This window comes from Pelophylax lessonae, assembly GCF_965119305.1.
Source record: "Pelophylax lessonae genome assembly, chromosome: 6".
Taxonomy (NCBI): domain Eukaryota; kingdom Metazoa; phylum Chordata; class Amphibia; order Anura; family Ranidae; genus Pelophylax; species Pelophylax lessonae.
Window position 1 is genome coordinate 118,436,697 of NC_138773.1, and position 16,355 is coordinate 118,453,051.

The 16,355-nt window shown below is 43.3% G+C and overlaps 1 protein-coding gene across 3 annotated transcripts; it reads left to right on the forward strand.

The window, feature by feature from the left end:
• The first annotated feature begins 1,093 nt into the window (after positions 1–1,093).
• On the forward strand, positions 1,094–15,323 carry RPS15A (ribosomal protein S15a). Of its 3 annotated transcripts, none has more exons than XM_082259965.1 (5): positions 1,094–1,179; positions 5,444–5,581; positions 6,102–6,181; positions 13,889–13,974; positions 15,194–15,323. In XM_082259965.1, exons 2-5 carry the CDS (start codon positions 5,449–5,451, stop codon positions 15,285–15,287), a joined length of 393 nt encoding a protein of 130 aa, XP_082116091.1. In that variant the 5' UTR covers positions 1,094–1,179; positions 5,444–5,448; the 3' UTR covers positions 15,288–15,323. The 3 variants fall into 3 exon arrangements, with proteins under 3 accessions (XP_082116091.1, XP_082116090.1, XP_082116092.1); XM_082259964.1 differs by having other exon boundaries at positions 1,163–1,301; XM_082259966.1 differs by having other exon boundaries at positions 1,163–1,301; positions 5,444–5,509.
• Positions 15,324–16,355: the final 1,032 nt, after the last annotated feature.

The window sequence follows — 16,355 nt, forward strand, 5'->3', positions numbered from 1 at the left end:
TACAGTGATCAGTAAATTATCTGTATACTGTAAATAGTGACACTGTGACAGGGAGTGAAAGGGTTAACTGGGGGGTGATCAGGGGGTTAAATGTGTGCCTATATGTACTGGTGTCAGTGTAGTACTTGTGTACTCACAGTAGATGTTCTCTCTTCTCATCATGCTGGAACCGAAAAGGGCTCCAGGAGAGAAAATTGCATAATTTCCTATGCCTGTGTTTACATTACACAGGACGTTCTGAAATTGGTCAGAACCGATCACCGGGTCCAGGCCATAAATCATTGGCCTGGACCTGATGACTGATCGGTTATAAACTGAATCAGAACATCGCAGGGATGTGCACGCTCCCCCTAGCCCTGCGCACGACCGACGTACAGTTACGTCGGTTCACACCTTGTAGCAGTAAATCTGCGGCGGGCGGTCGGCAATAGGGGCACAGATAGCAATAAAAGCCTGACAGGTGTTCTAATCCTCCTTTTCTGCTATACTTTAAAGTAGAACTCTAGGCAAAACGTTTTATTAATTTTGGAGATAGTAAAGGAGGTTTATTACCTGCCAGATATTTTTTTGCCATCTGTGTCCTATTGAAAAGATTTCCCTTCACTTCCTGTCCCATACCCAAACAGGAAGTGAGAGGAAATCCCTACAAATCAATAGAATTCCTTGGGTCTCCAGAACTCGTGTCCCCATTGGAAGATTTCCCCTCTATTACTTTTCTGGGGACTACCCAAAATTTGGGATTTTCTTTTACTTTCACTTTCAAAGATAATGGTAAACAGAACAAATAGAGAGGGTGACTCTCCTTAATGGGGACACAGACAGCAATAAAAGCTGACAGGTGTTCTAATTCATCTCCACTCTATCCAACACTACAAAAAAAAATACGCTTGCCTTTAGTTGTACTTTAATCACACGGAACACCGGCAAATACTGCCCACAGCACAGAAAAACTTTACAGCTGACAACTCTGCCAGTATCCGCCAGTATCACGGCAAGGCTGTCGTAATCAATAGAAATACTTTGGAAGAAGTGCTATTGACGAACTCTGCAATACATTACTAACGCCTGATGTGAAGCGTTCAATGAAATCTGTGATCGAGTCTCGCGAGAGCTAAAAAAATTTCCCATATGGCCCTGCGGGTTCTTCCTCCTCCCTCTTTCCGCCATACTGCAGACCCGGTGAGTAAGTGAGAATCCCGGGCCTGACTTTAATCTGTAAATTATCGCCGGCATCCCAGCGCTTACCGCCTCATCGCTCAGGGTGCCGTGAAGCAGAGACTCGGCGCTCCCGGCAGAGCTCGGTATGGGGACAATGCGGCGTTCGGACGGTGTGAGAATGGGCTGTGAAGCCCGGGGTCGGCTCCTTGCCTCCCGCCTTGGTGCTGAGCCGGGCAGCGCTGTGTGTCCGTGACAGGACTTTCCTGGTGGTCAGCCTGGCCGGAGTCCCCGGATCCTGTGTGTACGCTGATCGGGGATCCTCTGCCTGTGTCTGGCTCGTGCGTAGGAGGACGTGGGGGCTTCCTATGTGTGGAAGGAGTCTGGGACTTGTAGTTCCACAGCCAGCCTGCCCTGTGTGGAAGGAACCTGGGACTTGTAGTTCCACAGCTAGGCTGCCCTGAGTGGAAGGAGCCTGGGACTTGTAGTTCCACAGCTAGCCTGCCTTGTGTGGAAGGAGCCTGGGGCTTGTAGTTCCACAGCTAGCCTGCCCTGTGTGAAAGGAGCCTGGGGCTTGTAGTTCCACAGCTAGCCTGCCCTGTGTGGAAGGAGCCTGGGACTTGTAGTTCCACAGCTAGCCTGCCCTGTGTGGAAGGAGCCTGGGACTTGTAGTTCCACAGCTAGCCTGCCGTGTGTGGAAGGAGCCTGGGACTTGTAGTTCCACAGCTAGCCTGCCGTGTGTGGAAGGAGCCTGGGACTTGTAGTTCCACAGCTAGCCTGCCGTGTGTGGAAGGAGCCTGGGACTTGTAGTTCCACAGCTAGCCTGCCGTGTGTGGAAGGAGCCTGGGACTTGTAGTTCCACAGCTAGGCTGCCGTGTGTGGAAGGAGCCTGGGACTTGTAGTTCCACAGCTAGGCTGCCGTGTGTGGAAGGAGCCTGGGACTTGTAGTTCCACAGCTAGGCTGCCGTGTGTGGAAGGAGCCTGGGACTTGTAGTTCCACAGCTAGGCTGCCGTGTGTGGAAGGAGCCTGGGACTTGTAGTTCCACAGCTAGGCTGCCTTGTGTGGAAGGAGCCTGGGACTTGTAGTTCCACAGCTAGGCTGCCTTGTGTGGAAGGAGCCTGGGACTTGTAGTTCCACAGCTAGGCTGCCTTGTGTGGAAGCACATGGATGTCCGGCCTCTGCACTCTGAGGAGACCTCTCTGTCCTGGGCTCAGCACAGTTGTAGTCAGTGTGTCCATTACACAGAGCAGTGTACACCGCCCTCTCATCCCTCCTTATAGTGTATGACCATGGAGGTCTTCAGGCTCCTTCCACAAAGGATAATCCCCTGTTCACACCAGTGTGTTTACTCCTGCGTCTGCCATCACTTTGGCATGGAAATCATGTTCTCTATGGTGCTCAATTAGTGCAGTGCGTTTTTTTATAAAGGCGAAGCATAGTGTTTCTGCCGCCACTCTTAATTGCAGAGTATCCTGTGTAAAAGCCATTCTTACAAGAAGTACATGAACATTCATCAAAGTGTGTAAATGTGCTACAAAAACGCATGGCTTGGCATCACTGGTGTGAACCCAGGCTTACATCGGGATGTTCTCATTCTTACCAGCAGCTTTAGCTTTTCTAAACGCAGGAGTGGTGGTAAGAAGTATAAATGACTTTCATGCCTCCACATCACTTTGTTTGGATCTTCTGGCTTTAGGCCCCTTTCACACTTGTGCGACTTGTCATGCGATTTTGGAACTACAAAATCACATGACAAGTCGTTCTCCATTATTTACAATGAGTACCATTTGTATCTGTGCGACTGAAGTCACACCGACTTCAAAGTAGTCCCTGCACTACTTTGGCACGATTTTGATGCTTTTTGAGATCCAAAGACATTCAAGCCCAGTCAAACTCGCAAAATCGTGCGGCTTTAAAGTCACACAAATGTGAAAGGGACCTTAGGCTACGTGAGCACTGGCAGAGCGATGCATCAAATCGGTGGAACAGGTGTAGCGTCCAGCCCTGCTGCCGGCAGCTTGTCAAAACCAGGCTGGAATAGGTGGAGGCTGGACTGTACTGAGCGGTACTCGCCTTTCACACCTTCATGTTCTGGGCATGGGTGAAAAATCTGAATCGTTTGTGGTGCAATTCATTCTTAAAGTGTAAGTCCACTCTAAAACAAATCCATGCATCTATAGATCTCTACGATCTAACACTAACCTATCTAGCCCTGTGAAGTAGAAATTGGTTTGCATGCCCTTTTTGAAGCTGTTCCGGTCTCCAGCGGCGGAAGCTTTGAAGTGGACACAGCTGACAATGGCTGTGAAATGAATGGGAAGTGATGTCACCCATGGGGTTTCTGCTGTCGGATGTTTCCTCTGCACCGGCCTACACAGAGAAGCTGCAACTGACAGCTCAGTGTCGGATTGGGTCGAATTGGCTTAAAAAAAGGTATGTATACTGATTTCTTCTCTGCAGGGCTAGATAGGTTAGTGTTAGATCGTGGAGGTCTGTAGATACTGGGATTTTAGTGTTCAGGTGGACTTCTACTTTTCAGGTGTAGAGCTTTGTGCATCTGTCAAAGATGCAGGAGCTTCTTTGGTGGGCGTTGAGCAGCCTATTTAAATGAACAGCCTGCTCTGTGGCCATCATGTGAAAATGTGTGTTCCTGCTACACTAGATGTGAATGGGGTCTTAAGGATGTATGCCTGAGCACAGGAAATCTGCTCTTCTGGATGTGCATGCCTGACTGAGTCCTACTCCCTACAGTGTCCAGCCACCACATATTTCAGTCTGGCATTGCTGGCAGTGCAACTGGATACTGCACCTGGGTTTCCTAGGCACTCGGTACCACACACCCGTCACACCACCCATGTGCAGAATTCTAATGTCTGAGTACAGGTAAACCATATGAATGACTGGCTGTATTTAGAAATGCCTTTACTCACTGCCAGTGTGAATGAGGCCTAATAAGAGTTTTATTTTCATTATGTAACAAATGTTCATTGATTTGTCACTTTGTTGAAAATTATCCTTGTACTGGTCAATTAGCTTTTTGAATGGAGACTTGCTTTTTTTTTTTTTTTCCCCAGTTGCTAGTTTGCGGTTAGTCCTGCTCAGGGAACATCATATTTAACAAGCCGCGAATGTCTTGACGCCCTGCTATGTGCTGTAAAACCAACATGCAGAAGAGTGGAACTCAAGGATTTATTTTTTTACAGATGGCTGCTGTGTAAGGAAAAAATCTTAAAGCAGAGCTCCACTCAAATTGAAAGTTCCGCTGGCTCGCACCCCCCTCCCCTTTCCCCTGCCACATTTGGCATTTTTCTTTGGGGGGGGGGGGGGGGGAGAGGAGTGGGTGCCTGGTTTTGACAGGTACCCACTTCCTGGTAAGATCGCCGTATGGTGATCTGCGTCATGTCCAACTTTCTGGGACCTTTGTGTGTCCTGGAAGATGACCCGACCATTCTGAAAGTGCAGCGCAACTCACACATGCACACTAGAAAACTGGCTGTAAAGTCTGAAGGCTTCACTGCCGGTTTCACTTGCAATGCCTGCACCAGAAGCCAATGGACGGATTGGCTTGGGGTAACGACATTGCGGGATCCCTGGACAGGTAAATGTCATTGTGTTAAAAGTTAGCAGCTACAGTATTTGCAGCTGCTGACTTTATTTTATTTTTATTTTGAGGCTGGAACTCCTCTTTAATTTCTATTCATGATGGATACTGCTGTCCACGCTGGCTCTCGTAGATTGAATGGATCTTGTCATTTACCTTCCTTTTTTTCCTTATGCAGCATTCATCTACACCTAGGATAAGCATCATTAGAAGTAATTTAGGCTGAACTGACCGTCACAAACTGATTTTTTTTTTTTTTATTGTGCCACCTTAATGCAGGCAAGCCAATAATTTGAAAGAGACGTTAAGCCGACCATATATGAATTGAAATTCAGCAGGGAAAGGATGAATTTTGATCCATGTAGGATTTAGCTGGTTGTACACAAGACTGTCGATTCTACCTTGTGTACAACCAGCCTGTCTGGTTTTTCCCGAACAATCAGTGCTGCCGGCTATAGCCAGCAACACTGACCGTTGTATTCCATTTGGCGAGGTAAGGTTCCCTGCCTGCAGAATACAATAGCACAGCGGGAGAGATTCCACCATCCACATTGAATGTGTGGATGAGGGAATTGGTTCATTTTTTTCATAAAAAAAAAAAAAAAATTAGAATAGTTTGCAGTAAGCAGGTAGTGTTTGTCCTACAGCCTCTTGTCAATGGGTTTTCTTGTCTTGTTTTCTTACAGGCACCATGGTGCGCATGAACGTGCTTGCCGATGCTCTTAAAAGCATCAACAATGCAGAGAAACGTGGTAAGCGCCAGGTTCTCATCAGGCCGTGCTCCAAAGTGATTGTGCGATTCCTTACAGTGATGATGAAGCATGGTAAGAATTCTTCATGTGTTGAATGTAAAAGTTTTACCTTAACTGATGTGCTTAAAGACACTGTTACGTTACCATTCAGGGTGTGGACCAATAGATTAGTTACCATTCACTAATCTATTGCTTACCAATGCTTTTTTGTTTGTCTCAGCTGTCAGATATCCAGTGCTTCCAGGTAGAAGGCAAGTGTGTGACCTTTCCCTAAGTGAGTGCTTAGGTCTAGTAGCCAATTCCTAGGCCCAAGCACTGTTGCTTGACCAAGAGTGACTTCACTGCACCCCCTAGTGGCTGAAGCTGAGGATTTTAGTGCTGCTAAGAATGGGTAAAGGTGGTCAGGGCACCTTCGCACACAGTTACTTTTCACTGAATAGGTATAGGTGACAGTGTCTCTGCAAATTAAGATCAAATTGGTTGTCTGATTCTTGCCCCAGAATTGATATGCATTTGGTGCTGGTTTGCTTTAAATAGTAGATATAAAAGAAATTGCTCACTTTTTTATTCTTGATGTTTTATTTTGTTGCAGGCTACATTGGTGAATTTGAAATAATTGATGATCACAGGGCCGGAAAAATTGTTGTCAATCTCACAGGGAGACTTAATAAGGTAAGTTACAGAAGACCCCGGCATAAATCCAAGGCTAAAAAGATCAAAATGTCAGTCTGTTTTTTTTTTTTTTTTTTTTTTTTTTTTATGAAGCGGTTGCAATAGGTGAATCAACTAAAACACTGAATTAAATGTGCCTAAGATGTCAGCAAGTACAGAACAGGTTTTAGGATGGTCCCCAAAGCCCCACAGCGCAATCTTTATTTTTCTTTCTCTCTCTCTCTCTCTCTCTCTCTCTCTCTTCAGGGGGGCTCTGGGCAGTACTGTGCTGTCAAATCGGGAAAGTAAAGGTGTGGGCTGACTACTTAGGATGTCTCTTCATACATATTAACCTATTCTCTTAAAAGAGAAGTTTTTAGTTGGTTATTTTTTATTTATAAATTAAACTTTCCTAGGTGAATGAAGCATCATTCCCCTTGCTGGCTCTAAAGGTGAGAATGGAGCAACCAAATGCCACTGATTGCTCAGCTATCACCGGCTCTCTGCTCTGCGCATATTGGAGCGATGGGCTGTGGAGGGGACGGGGGCTTCTCGCTCAGGGTCCCCACTGATCCCTGAGAGACTGAGCCAGGGGTTGTTCCGGGCATCTGAGTGGGCAATCTTTCCCCAGGCTGGGCCAGGTCTGTGACATCAGCTGACAGCGGGCTTTGGTCTGCTGAAAACTGCTCAAAGGAGTGCGGGACGAACTGCACTCCTGTGACCCACAGGAGAATTACAGCTAAACAAACTTTTGTCTATACTTCTCTAAGTTCAGTCAGTGCGTATATTTGAGATGTTATCAGTTGTGTCTGAGCTTCTGAACTCTAGGGGATTGTCCTTTTGGGTAACCCTAATCACACAGCTGTGTGTGGCGGTGTGTTTTTATTCATTTATTAGTCTGGACAAGCTTCAGTTGTTTGTAAGGGCTCTTTCACATGGAGCGGACCGCATTGTGATCCGCTCCGGCGCTTTTTTTTTTTTTCACGGAGCGGTCTACTTGTGTCATCCGCGCCATATGTCCGCATATCATTCCATCCATTTGCAGATGATATACGGACATAATGTATGTCTATGGGCATTGCGGATGACACCGCTGACATCCGATTTTGCATCTGTTCCGTTTTTTAAACGGAAAAGAAATAGGGTTCTGTTCCGTTCCAAAAAAAAACGGAACAGAACTGAAAGGACGAAAATCGGATGGTCATCCGCTGACATCCGCAATGCCATTGACACATTATGTCCATATATCATCCGCAAAAAAATAGGATGATATACGGACATGCGGAATGCCCGTGTGAAAGGGCCCTAAGAACAGGTGTTTTTTTTTTTTTTTTTTTGTGTTAAGATTTGGATTTTGACCATAAGATTTCTTGATATATGAACCTCTGATAGAAACCTCCCTCCCTGCTTCCCAGTTCATCTCATACCTGCTGGGCAGAGGTTGGAATGCTGATTTAATTGATCAGTGAGTGTACAGTGAGATGACCTAAGAAACAGTTGAACCAGGAAGATGAATTGGTTATTAGGCAATGCGTTTCATCTGTCTGGTTGTGCAGCTTGTAAGTCACAAGATTATCTGGTATCTTGCTTTTAATGGTGGAAACACAACTTGTTAGTTCTTGCTGTGCTTGGAAGTGAAGGATAGGGGGTATTGGACTGTTTCTTTTTTCAGTTGCTCAGTATAGCTTTAGCATCTTGTCTATACCACTCTGGATCAGTCATCCTTTCCTGGCACTGAGGATATTTATGTGTTTACATAAAAAAAAAAAGTCTGACTGGCCGCGATAGCGTGTAAAGTTTCAAATTCATATACAAGTTCTTTATCGAACTACCTGTTTCGGGGTCAGAAAAAATCCATCCTTTATCAGGGCTTCAGGGTTAAAATGTAATCCTTGAATGGGCTCAAAATGGGGCTTTCCTATGTGGGGAAGGGAAGCGATTTTTGAGTCCATTTGAGGTTCCTATTTTAACTGGAAGGGTAGTTTTTCTGATCCCTGAAATGCATTGGCTGTTGGCGTACACCAATAACTTGAACTCTGTCATTTGCTTTGGCGCTCCTTCAGTTGGTGCATGTTCATACTTTGTATGATCTCGCATCAAATTTCAGTGTCTCCTGGATGCTTTTTTTTCCTTCATTGGTGTATTTAACCGGTTCCTATCCAGCCCAGTTCTGACATTTCTCTCCTACATGTAAAGATCAGTATTTTTTTTTTTTTAGCAGAGACTCGAGAATAAATTGCAATTTTTTTTTTTTTTTTGTCGAGTGGTTTTTTTTTTTTTTTAACCGCACTTTTTTTGGGAAAAACATGGTAATGAATTTTATTGCACACAAACGCTGTATAATACCTATTTTTTTGTAAATATATGACTTTGCAGAGTAAATACCGAACATGTCACATTTTAAAATTGTGTACACCCATGGCACAATGCCTAAAGCAGGCCATAGACGATTCGAATTTCGTTCGAAAATCGTAAATGGCAGTGTTATCGAACGATTTTCGTATCGTTAGTGTGGTATGTAAAACGTTCGATTTTCGTACGACAGCAAAAATTCACATATCCAACATGTTGGGTTTTTTTTGCGAAAATCGGCCGAATTTCGTATCATTAGTGGGGGAGTTGTATGATTTCGCCTAACAAAACACAGTAGGGAGTGTGTCCGGTAGAGATGTGGTTAAAAGGCACAAAACAGTGTTTTGTCGTACGATTTTCGGCTCACATTGATGGTACACTCGATGATGTGCACGAGTGCCGCTTTCGTTTATCGAACGATAAATCGTACGCAAATCGAATCGTCTATGGCCTGCCTAAGTCTCCATTTTTAACACTTTAAAAGCCTTTACAGGCTCCCAGTTTAGAGTTGTACTCGAAGTCCGTAGCTAAAATTATTGCTCTTGCGCCAACTTTTGCAGTGATACCTCATGTGGTGCGATCCCTGTTTACATATGCGTGTGGGACTTGCGTATGCGTTTGCGTTAACATGTAAATTTTTTATTTTTTTTGTGAAAGCAGTAGAAGGTCCTTTATGGAGAGATCTGGGGGTCTGTTAGTTCCCATATCTCTCCTCTTGGCTCCAATGCAGCCGATCAGACATGGGTCAATCTGACTGCTTTCCTGGCCACGAACAGCCAGGTAAACGGAGCCTAGTTTCTTGCCTCAGAGGGAGGAACAAAGTCAGCTGCTGGTCACATAGCTGTTGGTCTTCGGGATTGGATGGCAGAGCCCAGGAAAGGCAGCAGTAGGGGTAGGAACACCCCCTCCACCCGCAGAAGTGATCAGGTTTTTTTTTTTTTTTTTTCTCAGCCACTCATTTCTTCTGGTAAAGGAATCGCTGGCTTTGTACAGGCATACCAGTATAACCAATTCAATCTGAGGATGTCATACAGGCAGGAAAGGGTTCTCACCGAGGGAGGGCGTTAACGTCTACCAGAAGTGCAGGTCTTTAGAGGTGCCTGCATATAGTGCCAAAAAAATGGGAACCCCCATGGATTTAGCTGGTTTTCTGCCCTAATTTTCCATAAAATTGATCTGATCCTCATCTAAGACACAACACTACACAGAATCTACCTAAAGCGGATCTCCACCCTAACTTGTTCCCACCCTCCACCGCCGCATTTGGCACTTTGCGGGGGTCCCAGGTTTTGACAGGTAACCTTTCCGATCTAGTGCCAGAAAAACCCTGAGTTGGGACTTTATGGCAACAAATACAACTTGATTTTAAACCAAAGATCTATAGAATAAAATCCTTATCTTTTTATTGAAAACAGAATTGCATTGAAAGTCTTAAAAGACATCAAGATAATATCATATCACGTGAATTCATTGATCTGAGTACATATAGAAAACAATGGTTTTGCACTGCATGCTGAACTGCTTAAGTGGTACATTGTTTAAACGCGTTTCGAGATAAACATATATACATCTTCATCAGGGACTTGCAATACCACTTCTGAAAAGAACAATAAGCTACAAACTTTTCAAAATTGTATAAAAGATCATAAATGACACAAAAAAAAAACAAAAACCCACAAAAGAAATTACTTATACAAAATATTATTGTATGACTACAAATAGAAAACTAAAGATAACAGAAAATGTATTTAGCAATGTGTCCCAGTACCATCCCAGTCATACCTGTAGCCCCCAGGCTGGACAGAACCATCCACCACCGCCTATTGATGCAATATCTAAAACTTATGGAAGGGGAGCCTCCTCAAAATGTATCTCTGCATTAAAAAAAAAAAGAGATGATAGATAGATCTCAGGTCTAATTCTGCACATATCAAAAAAATACACACACGTGTATGTATACGTGTGTGTATTTTTTTGATATGTGCAGAATTAGACCTGAGATCTATCTCTATCATCTTTTTTTTTTTAATGCAGAGATACATTTTGAGGAGGCTCCCCTTCCATAAGTTTTAGATATTGCATCAATAGGCAGTGGTGGATGGTTCTGTCCAGCCTGGGGGCTACAGGTATGACTGGGATGGTACTGGGACACTCGGTGCACATTGCTAAATATATTTTCTATTTTTAGTCATACTGTAATATTTTGTGTAAGTAATTTCTTTTGTGGATTTTTGTGTGGTTTTTTTTTTTTTTTTTTTGGTGTCATTTTTATGATCTTTTTATATCATTTTGAAAAGTTTGTAGCTTATTGATTGTTGTGCTTTTCAGAAGTGGCATTGCAAGTCCCTGATGAAAATGTATATGTTTATCTCGAAACGCGTTGGAACAATGTACCACTTAAGCAGCTCAGCATGCAGTGCAAAACCATTGTTTTCTACATGTACACAGATCGACGAATTCATGTGATGATATATTATCTTGATGTCTTTTAAGACTTTCAATGTAATTCTGTTTTCAATAAAAAGATAAGGATTTTTTTATATAGATCTTTGGTTTAAAATCAAATTGTGTTTGCCATTAAGCCCCAACTCAGAGGGTTTTTTTCTTGCACTATAAGTAATAGGGACGAAGGCAACCTGTATACCCTCTCCATGTGGATAAAATTATTAATGCCTTTCCGATCAAAGACCTTTCCAAGCAGCCCCACTAGTATTTGTAGTGTTTTTTTTACAGGCTGGAGCTCCTCTTTTTAAGTTAACGCAACATATCCAATTTCTTGTCTTTATTGAACATGCCTATTAAACATTCAGTGCTGGAGGAAAAAGTGAACCCATAGACTAATTACCTCAATGACAGCTAATTGAAATCAGTAGTTTGCATACCTGGAGTTCAATTAAGGAATTTGGAGGTGTGGTTTAAAGCTACTTTGAATGACACTCAGAAATTTTATGATTGCTGTGCATAAGAAACACCAGCAGATATGAACCATGCCTGGCAAAATGGAGCTCTCTGAAGATGTACAATCAAAAGTAGTATCGGCATAAGCCTGGAAAGGGATACAAAGCAATCTCAAAGTATTTAGGCATCCATCAGTTGAAAAATTGTCAATAAATGGAGACTGTTTAGGACTGACAACTTTTCTTAGAAGGGGGCTCCCAGCCAAGGTGACTCAAGACGACTCGGAATGCTTAAGGAGGTAAAAAAAAACAAAAGTAACAGTTAAAGACTTTAAGACCTCACTTGAACTGGCAAACATCCCTGTTCGAGTCTACCATATAGAAGTGTTTGAACAAGCAGGGTGTCCATGGCAGAATACCACGAAGGAAGCTGTTGCTCTCCACAAAAAAAAAAAAAGAGGTGCCTGAAATTTGCCAAAGAGCACCTTCGCAAAGCACAGTGCTACTGGCAAAATGTTTTGTGGACTGATGAAACCAAAGTTGAATTGTTCAAGATGAAATACTCAGCCCTATGTATGGTGCAAAAGTCATAACTTACTAACTTCAAAACCTCATCCCAATGGTGGAGGGAACATTATAATTTGGGCTTTCTTTGCTGCCTCTTGACCTGGAGCATTTGCCGCCATCCAGGAAAAAATGAATTCCTAAGTTTACCAAAATATCCTACAGAATGTCAGTGTGGCACTCCGCCAGCTGAAGCTTAGCAAAAGTTGGGTGATACAGCAGGACAATGACCCTAAGCAGCAATGTAAATTTACCAGACTGACTTCAGGAAAAAAAACTAGCATTTTTGGAGTGGTCCAGTCAGAGCCCCAACCTTAACCCCAAAGAAATGCTGCGATTTAACATGGTACTGTTCACACCAGACATCCTACAAATGTGTCTGAGCTGAAGCAGTTTTGTAAAGGGGAATGGTCAAATCCTCCTAAAACATGCAAATCTGATCCAGGCGCCGAGCCAATTAGAATGCGCAGCGAGCTTCGTAGAAGCGGCTGTGAAGACGAAAGGCTTCATTGCCGATTTCTCATAGAATGAATGGTGGCGGCAGCACCGGACAGCCGATCTGAAAATCGTCTGGCGTGCTGACAGGGGCTCCCTGGACAGTTAAGTGTCAAGTCAGCAGCTACAGTATTTGTAGCTGCTGACTTGTAATTTTTTTTTTTTTACAACTGGGACACTGCTGTAAGATCAAAAGTCTTCTGTGAGCAGCAGCCCCCCCCCCCCCCCTGATATCCTGAGCACCCTCTCCATCCAGCAATGTCTGAGTGCCGCGGCTGGCTGTCACTCAGTCAATGAGAGGGGGCGGGGCCGAATCGTAACTCTGTGTCTGAATAGATACAAGGAGCTGCAGCTTGGCTCGGTTGCTGCCATAGCAAGCTGCTTGCTGTGGGCCCCTCAACAGGACAGAGGGGCCAGGAGTGCCAAAGAGGGACCCGAGAAGGAGGATCTCGACTGCGCTGTGCAAAACCAACTGCATAGAGTAGGTAAGTATGACATGTTTGTAAAGTTTATTTTTAAACAAAAATAATAAATTTAACCTTGTGATGGCCCCAGCCAAGCAGAACAGGAGTTATGCAAGTGTTAGTGTTATGTTTTTGCATCTGTAATTTGTCTCTGAATATGGCTTCTTATTAGATGGCACTTCAAAAACGTATGATAGGCTAAAAAACAGTACTTCTCTGCAATATACAGGTACATTTTCCCATGTTTTAAAACCCTGGAGGTACAAAAAAATTCCTGTTCTGTCTGAAATCTGGTCTGTTTGGGGCTGACACAAGATAGTGCCTCTTCTGCACTAAAATCTCAACTACTCAGCCCAGCCTGCTGTACTAAACTCCACCTATTATGGCCCTTCTCCATATCTATACATTGATCTAGCAAGCGCCTGGCACTTGTAAAAGTGTGTAACGAGTTTGCCCAATGAAATGAACACCCAAATGCTTGATGCAGGTAGAGGAATTAATTCTGGCAATTTTGAAATGAATTAATGCTCAAGCGCTTAATGCATGTTTCTACACAAGCGTTTTTTCTGCCCTAGCTCCGCTTCTTGACACACTGGCAGTGTTCTTTTTTTTTTTTTTTGTTCTGCTTCTAAACTCCTCCCACTAAATGCTGCTAAGTCTGAAACACAGAATATTTGTGAAGGGAAACAAAGCGGTTGGCAAGCAAGACTGGCGTTTCTTGTGGTGGAATATAGTTTTATTGACAGATGACCAGTGTCTCTGCCATAGTTCGTTCTTGAAGGTTTATAGTGTTTATGGTTGCATGTCTGATGCTCCTTGACTGCGTGGAATAGTTCAGTTTGTCAAGGGGTATGCCAATTCAGTGTTTTATCATTTGAAATTTTATATAGTTGATGCATCATTGCATTTGTAGTGGTGTGACCAAAATGTGATGTAGTGTAATTGTGTTCTTGCAGTGTGGCGTCATCAGCCCCAGATTTGATGTGCAGCTAAAGGATCTGGAAAAGTGGCAGAACAATCTCCTGCCTTCACGTCAATTTGGGTAAGTTTAACCACCATAGCTGTATTGATGAGCTGTAATAGTTTGAGGTTTCAATTCCCAAGGCTTATTCGCCACTTTTCACTGTTCCCTGGGTTCTCATATCTAATGTACATGTCCTGGTTCGAAAAGCAACCATCAGACTTGGGGACTCATTTAAAAAACAGCATTATGGGGGAAAAGCATTTTATAGAGCACATTTTGCTTTCCTAGTTGTACTCCACCTCCTTCAGATTTTGAATCTGGTGGGACACTACAAAAACAGGTTATATATTTTTTTTTTTTTTTGGCGGGGGGGGGGGGGGAGGCAGAGCCTAGTAATGTGAACTGTCAATTGCGTGACCAGTCCTGCTCTGTCAAGTAGAAAACTCAATGGGATTGGGGGGGTAATGGTTTCACATGCTGCAGCCAGATTTTTATATTCATGGGATGCGCTGTAGTAAGTATAGTGCAAAAAAATGGATAAAATCTGCTTTCCATTTCCCCCCAGTATTTCCTGCAGGTGTACCCCTGTAGCTTTATGGGCAAGTTCTACATTCTTAGTAATAAATGGCCTGTCAGAGCAAGAACTACTTTTTGCTAATTTATATTTGAAGGTGGTTATGTAGGATGGTTGTTTGGTTTCTCTGGATGAATGCTTGTTTAAGGTCAGTGATGCATTAGATAATGAAGCTGGGACAGGAGATGGCAGCACCAGAGTCTGCACCTCCTAAAAATTCATCAGCCATGGCAACCCCTGTCCTAAAGAATTTTCACTGCAGAAGATTAGATTAGTCCTATTTTTTTTTTTTTAAACTGAACATTTTTTGTTTGGATGTCTTCCTTCCCCCATTTCCAACAGATTAGTCAAGTATTGCATGGTGTGATTAGAGCCACTAGTCATCCTCCTTGAAGGTACTAGTGCAAAAGCTGTCCAAGGGGGTGTGCCTTCAGCTGTTACAGCAGTCTTCCCTTATAAATTTGTTCTAGGCAAGGAACTATGGGCAGACAAATATTTGTCTGTGGCATGACAATTCTGGGCGTTGGCCTTGACACTCAAATGGTTTTGTATCTGCAATGGTGCAGTTCTGTAGGTTGCCATTTGTTTACAAGTAATTTTCAGGTGACCATAAATCATGAGAAAGCACTTTAACTTTACATCTTTAATGTCTTACATTTTTGTTTTTTAGGAAATTCAAAATTTCAATGTGAATTTCTGACAGTTTTTTTGTGGTTTTTATAGATATATTGTACTCACAACTTCCGCTGGCATCATGGACCACGAGGAGGCAAGGCGAAAACACACGGGAGGAAAAATCCTGGGATTCTTTTTCTAAATGTTAAAGCAGGCAGAACAATAAACTGTTATCAAAAAAACTGGTACTTGTTTTTCTTACCTAGTTCAATTCTGTTCTAGTGTGAGGTTTATCCTACTTCATTGTGGCTGATACTAAATATTTTGGAGACTCAAATTTTTTTTAAATGAAATCGGTTCAGAAAATCCAAAAATATGGAGGCAGCTTGGGGAGGTAGAATGCTAACCTGTAGTACTCTTTCCCATAGGCAGTAGTCTCTACTGCCCTCTGAAAGCAATCTGTGGTGGATCGCTTTGTAGGGAGCAGGAAAGCGGCAGATGGCAGAAATTAAGAGGTAATACTTCTGCCGTGTGGTGTTTTTTTTTTTTTTTTTTTTTTTTTTTTTTTTATCTGCAGCAAAGTCTCACAGCTGTTTCATGTGCACCATACTGGAACAGTGACAGGGTTTAAGTAGGTGGCCTCTTTGCTGTCCATTTAAAAAAAGACCCTAAGTGAGTGCATTTGTGATGCTGCAGTATAGGTATGGAAACCTAGGGAAAACAAACGTGGTGTATTATTCAGATGTCATAATGGCAAAATATTTGACATCCTTTTTCAGGGGAAAAAAAAGGCAAAAACTGACAGCAACCCCAAATGGAATATTGAGAATAAGGAATTGTACTGAACTGGTCACCTTTAATTTTTCTAAATACCGTATTTATCAGCACCTTCATTTTAAGAGGAATGTTTAAGGAAAAAAATCTTACATTTTAAATAAACAACTTTGAAGCAAAACAAGGGGTAGCTCAGAGCTGTTTAAATAAAAAAAAAAAAAAATGCGGCTTTACCAGTGCCCATGAGTGCAGCCTGATCAGATCAGTTCCCATCAGCGAGAGGAGAGCCGCTGAAATCCACAGCGGGGATCCCCCGCTTACCCAGTGGTCACTGAATTGCAAAGTCCCAGCTCCTGGACCAGGTCTTCTGATGTCAACACGTCCTGGCTTTGGACCAGTGTGCTGTCTATCATAGGAGCCGGTCCATGAGGTGGGACTTCGTACGACAGTGACTGCCGGGTAAGCAGGAGATTCCTGTTCTGTGTAACCCGGCGGC

What these genes read in the sequence shown, in the direction of transcription:
- RPS15A (XM_082259965.1), top strand. Translation starts at nt 5,449, where the DNA reads ATGGTGCGCATGAACGTGCTTGCCGATGCTCTTAAAAGCATCAACAAT. An exon ending in TACAGTGATGATGAAGCATG is followed by an intron (nt 5,582 to 6,101) that starts GTAAGAATTCTT and finishes ATTTTGTTGCAG; the next exon opens with GCTACATTGGTGAATTTGAA. An exon ending in CTGCCTTCACGTCAATTTGG is followed by an intron (nt 13,975 to 15,193) that starts GTAAGTTTAACC and finishes TGGTTTTTATAG; the next exon opens with ATATATTGTACTCACAACTT.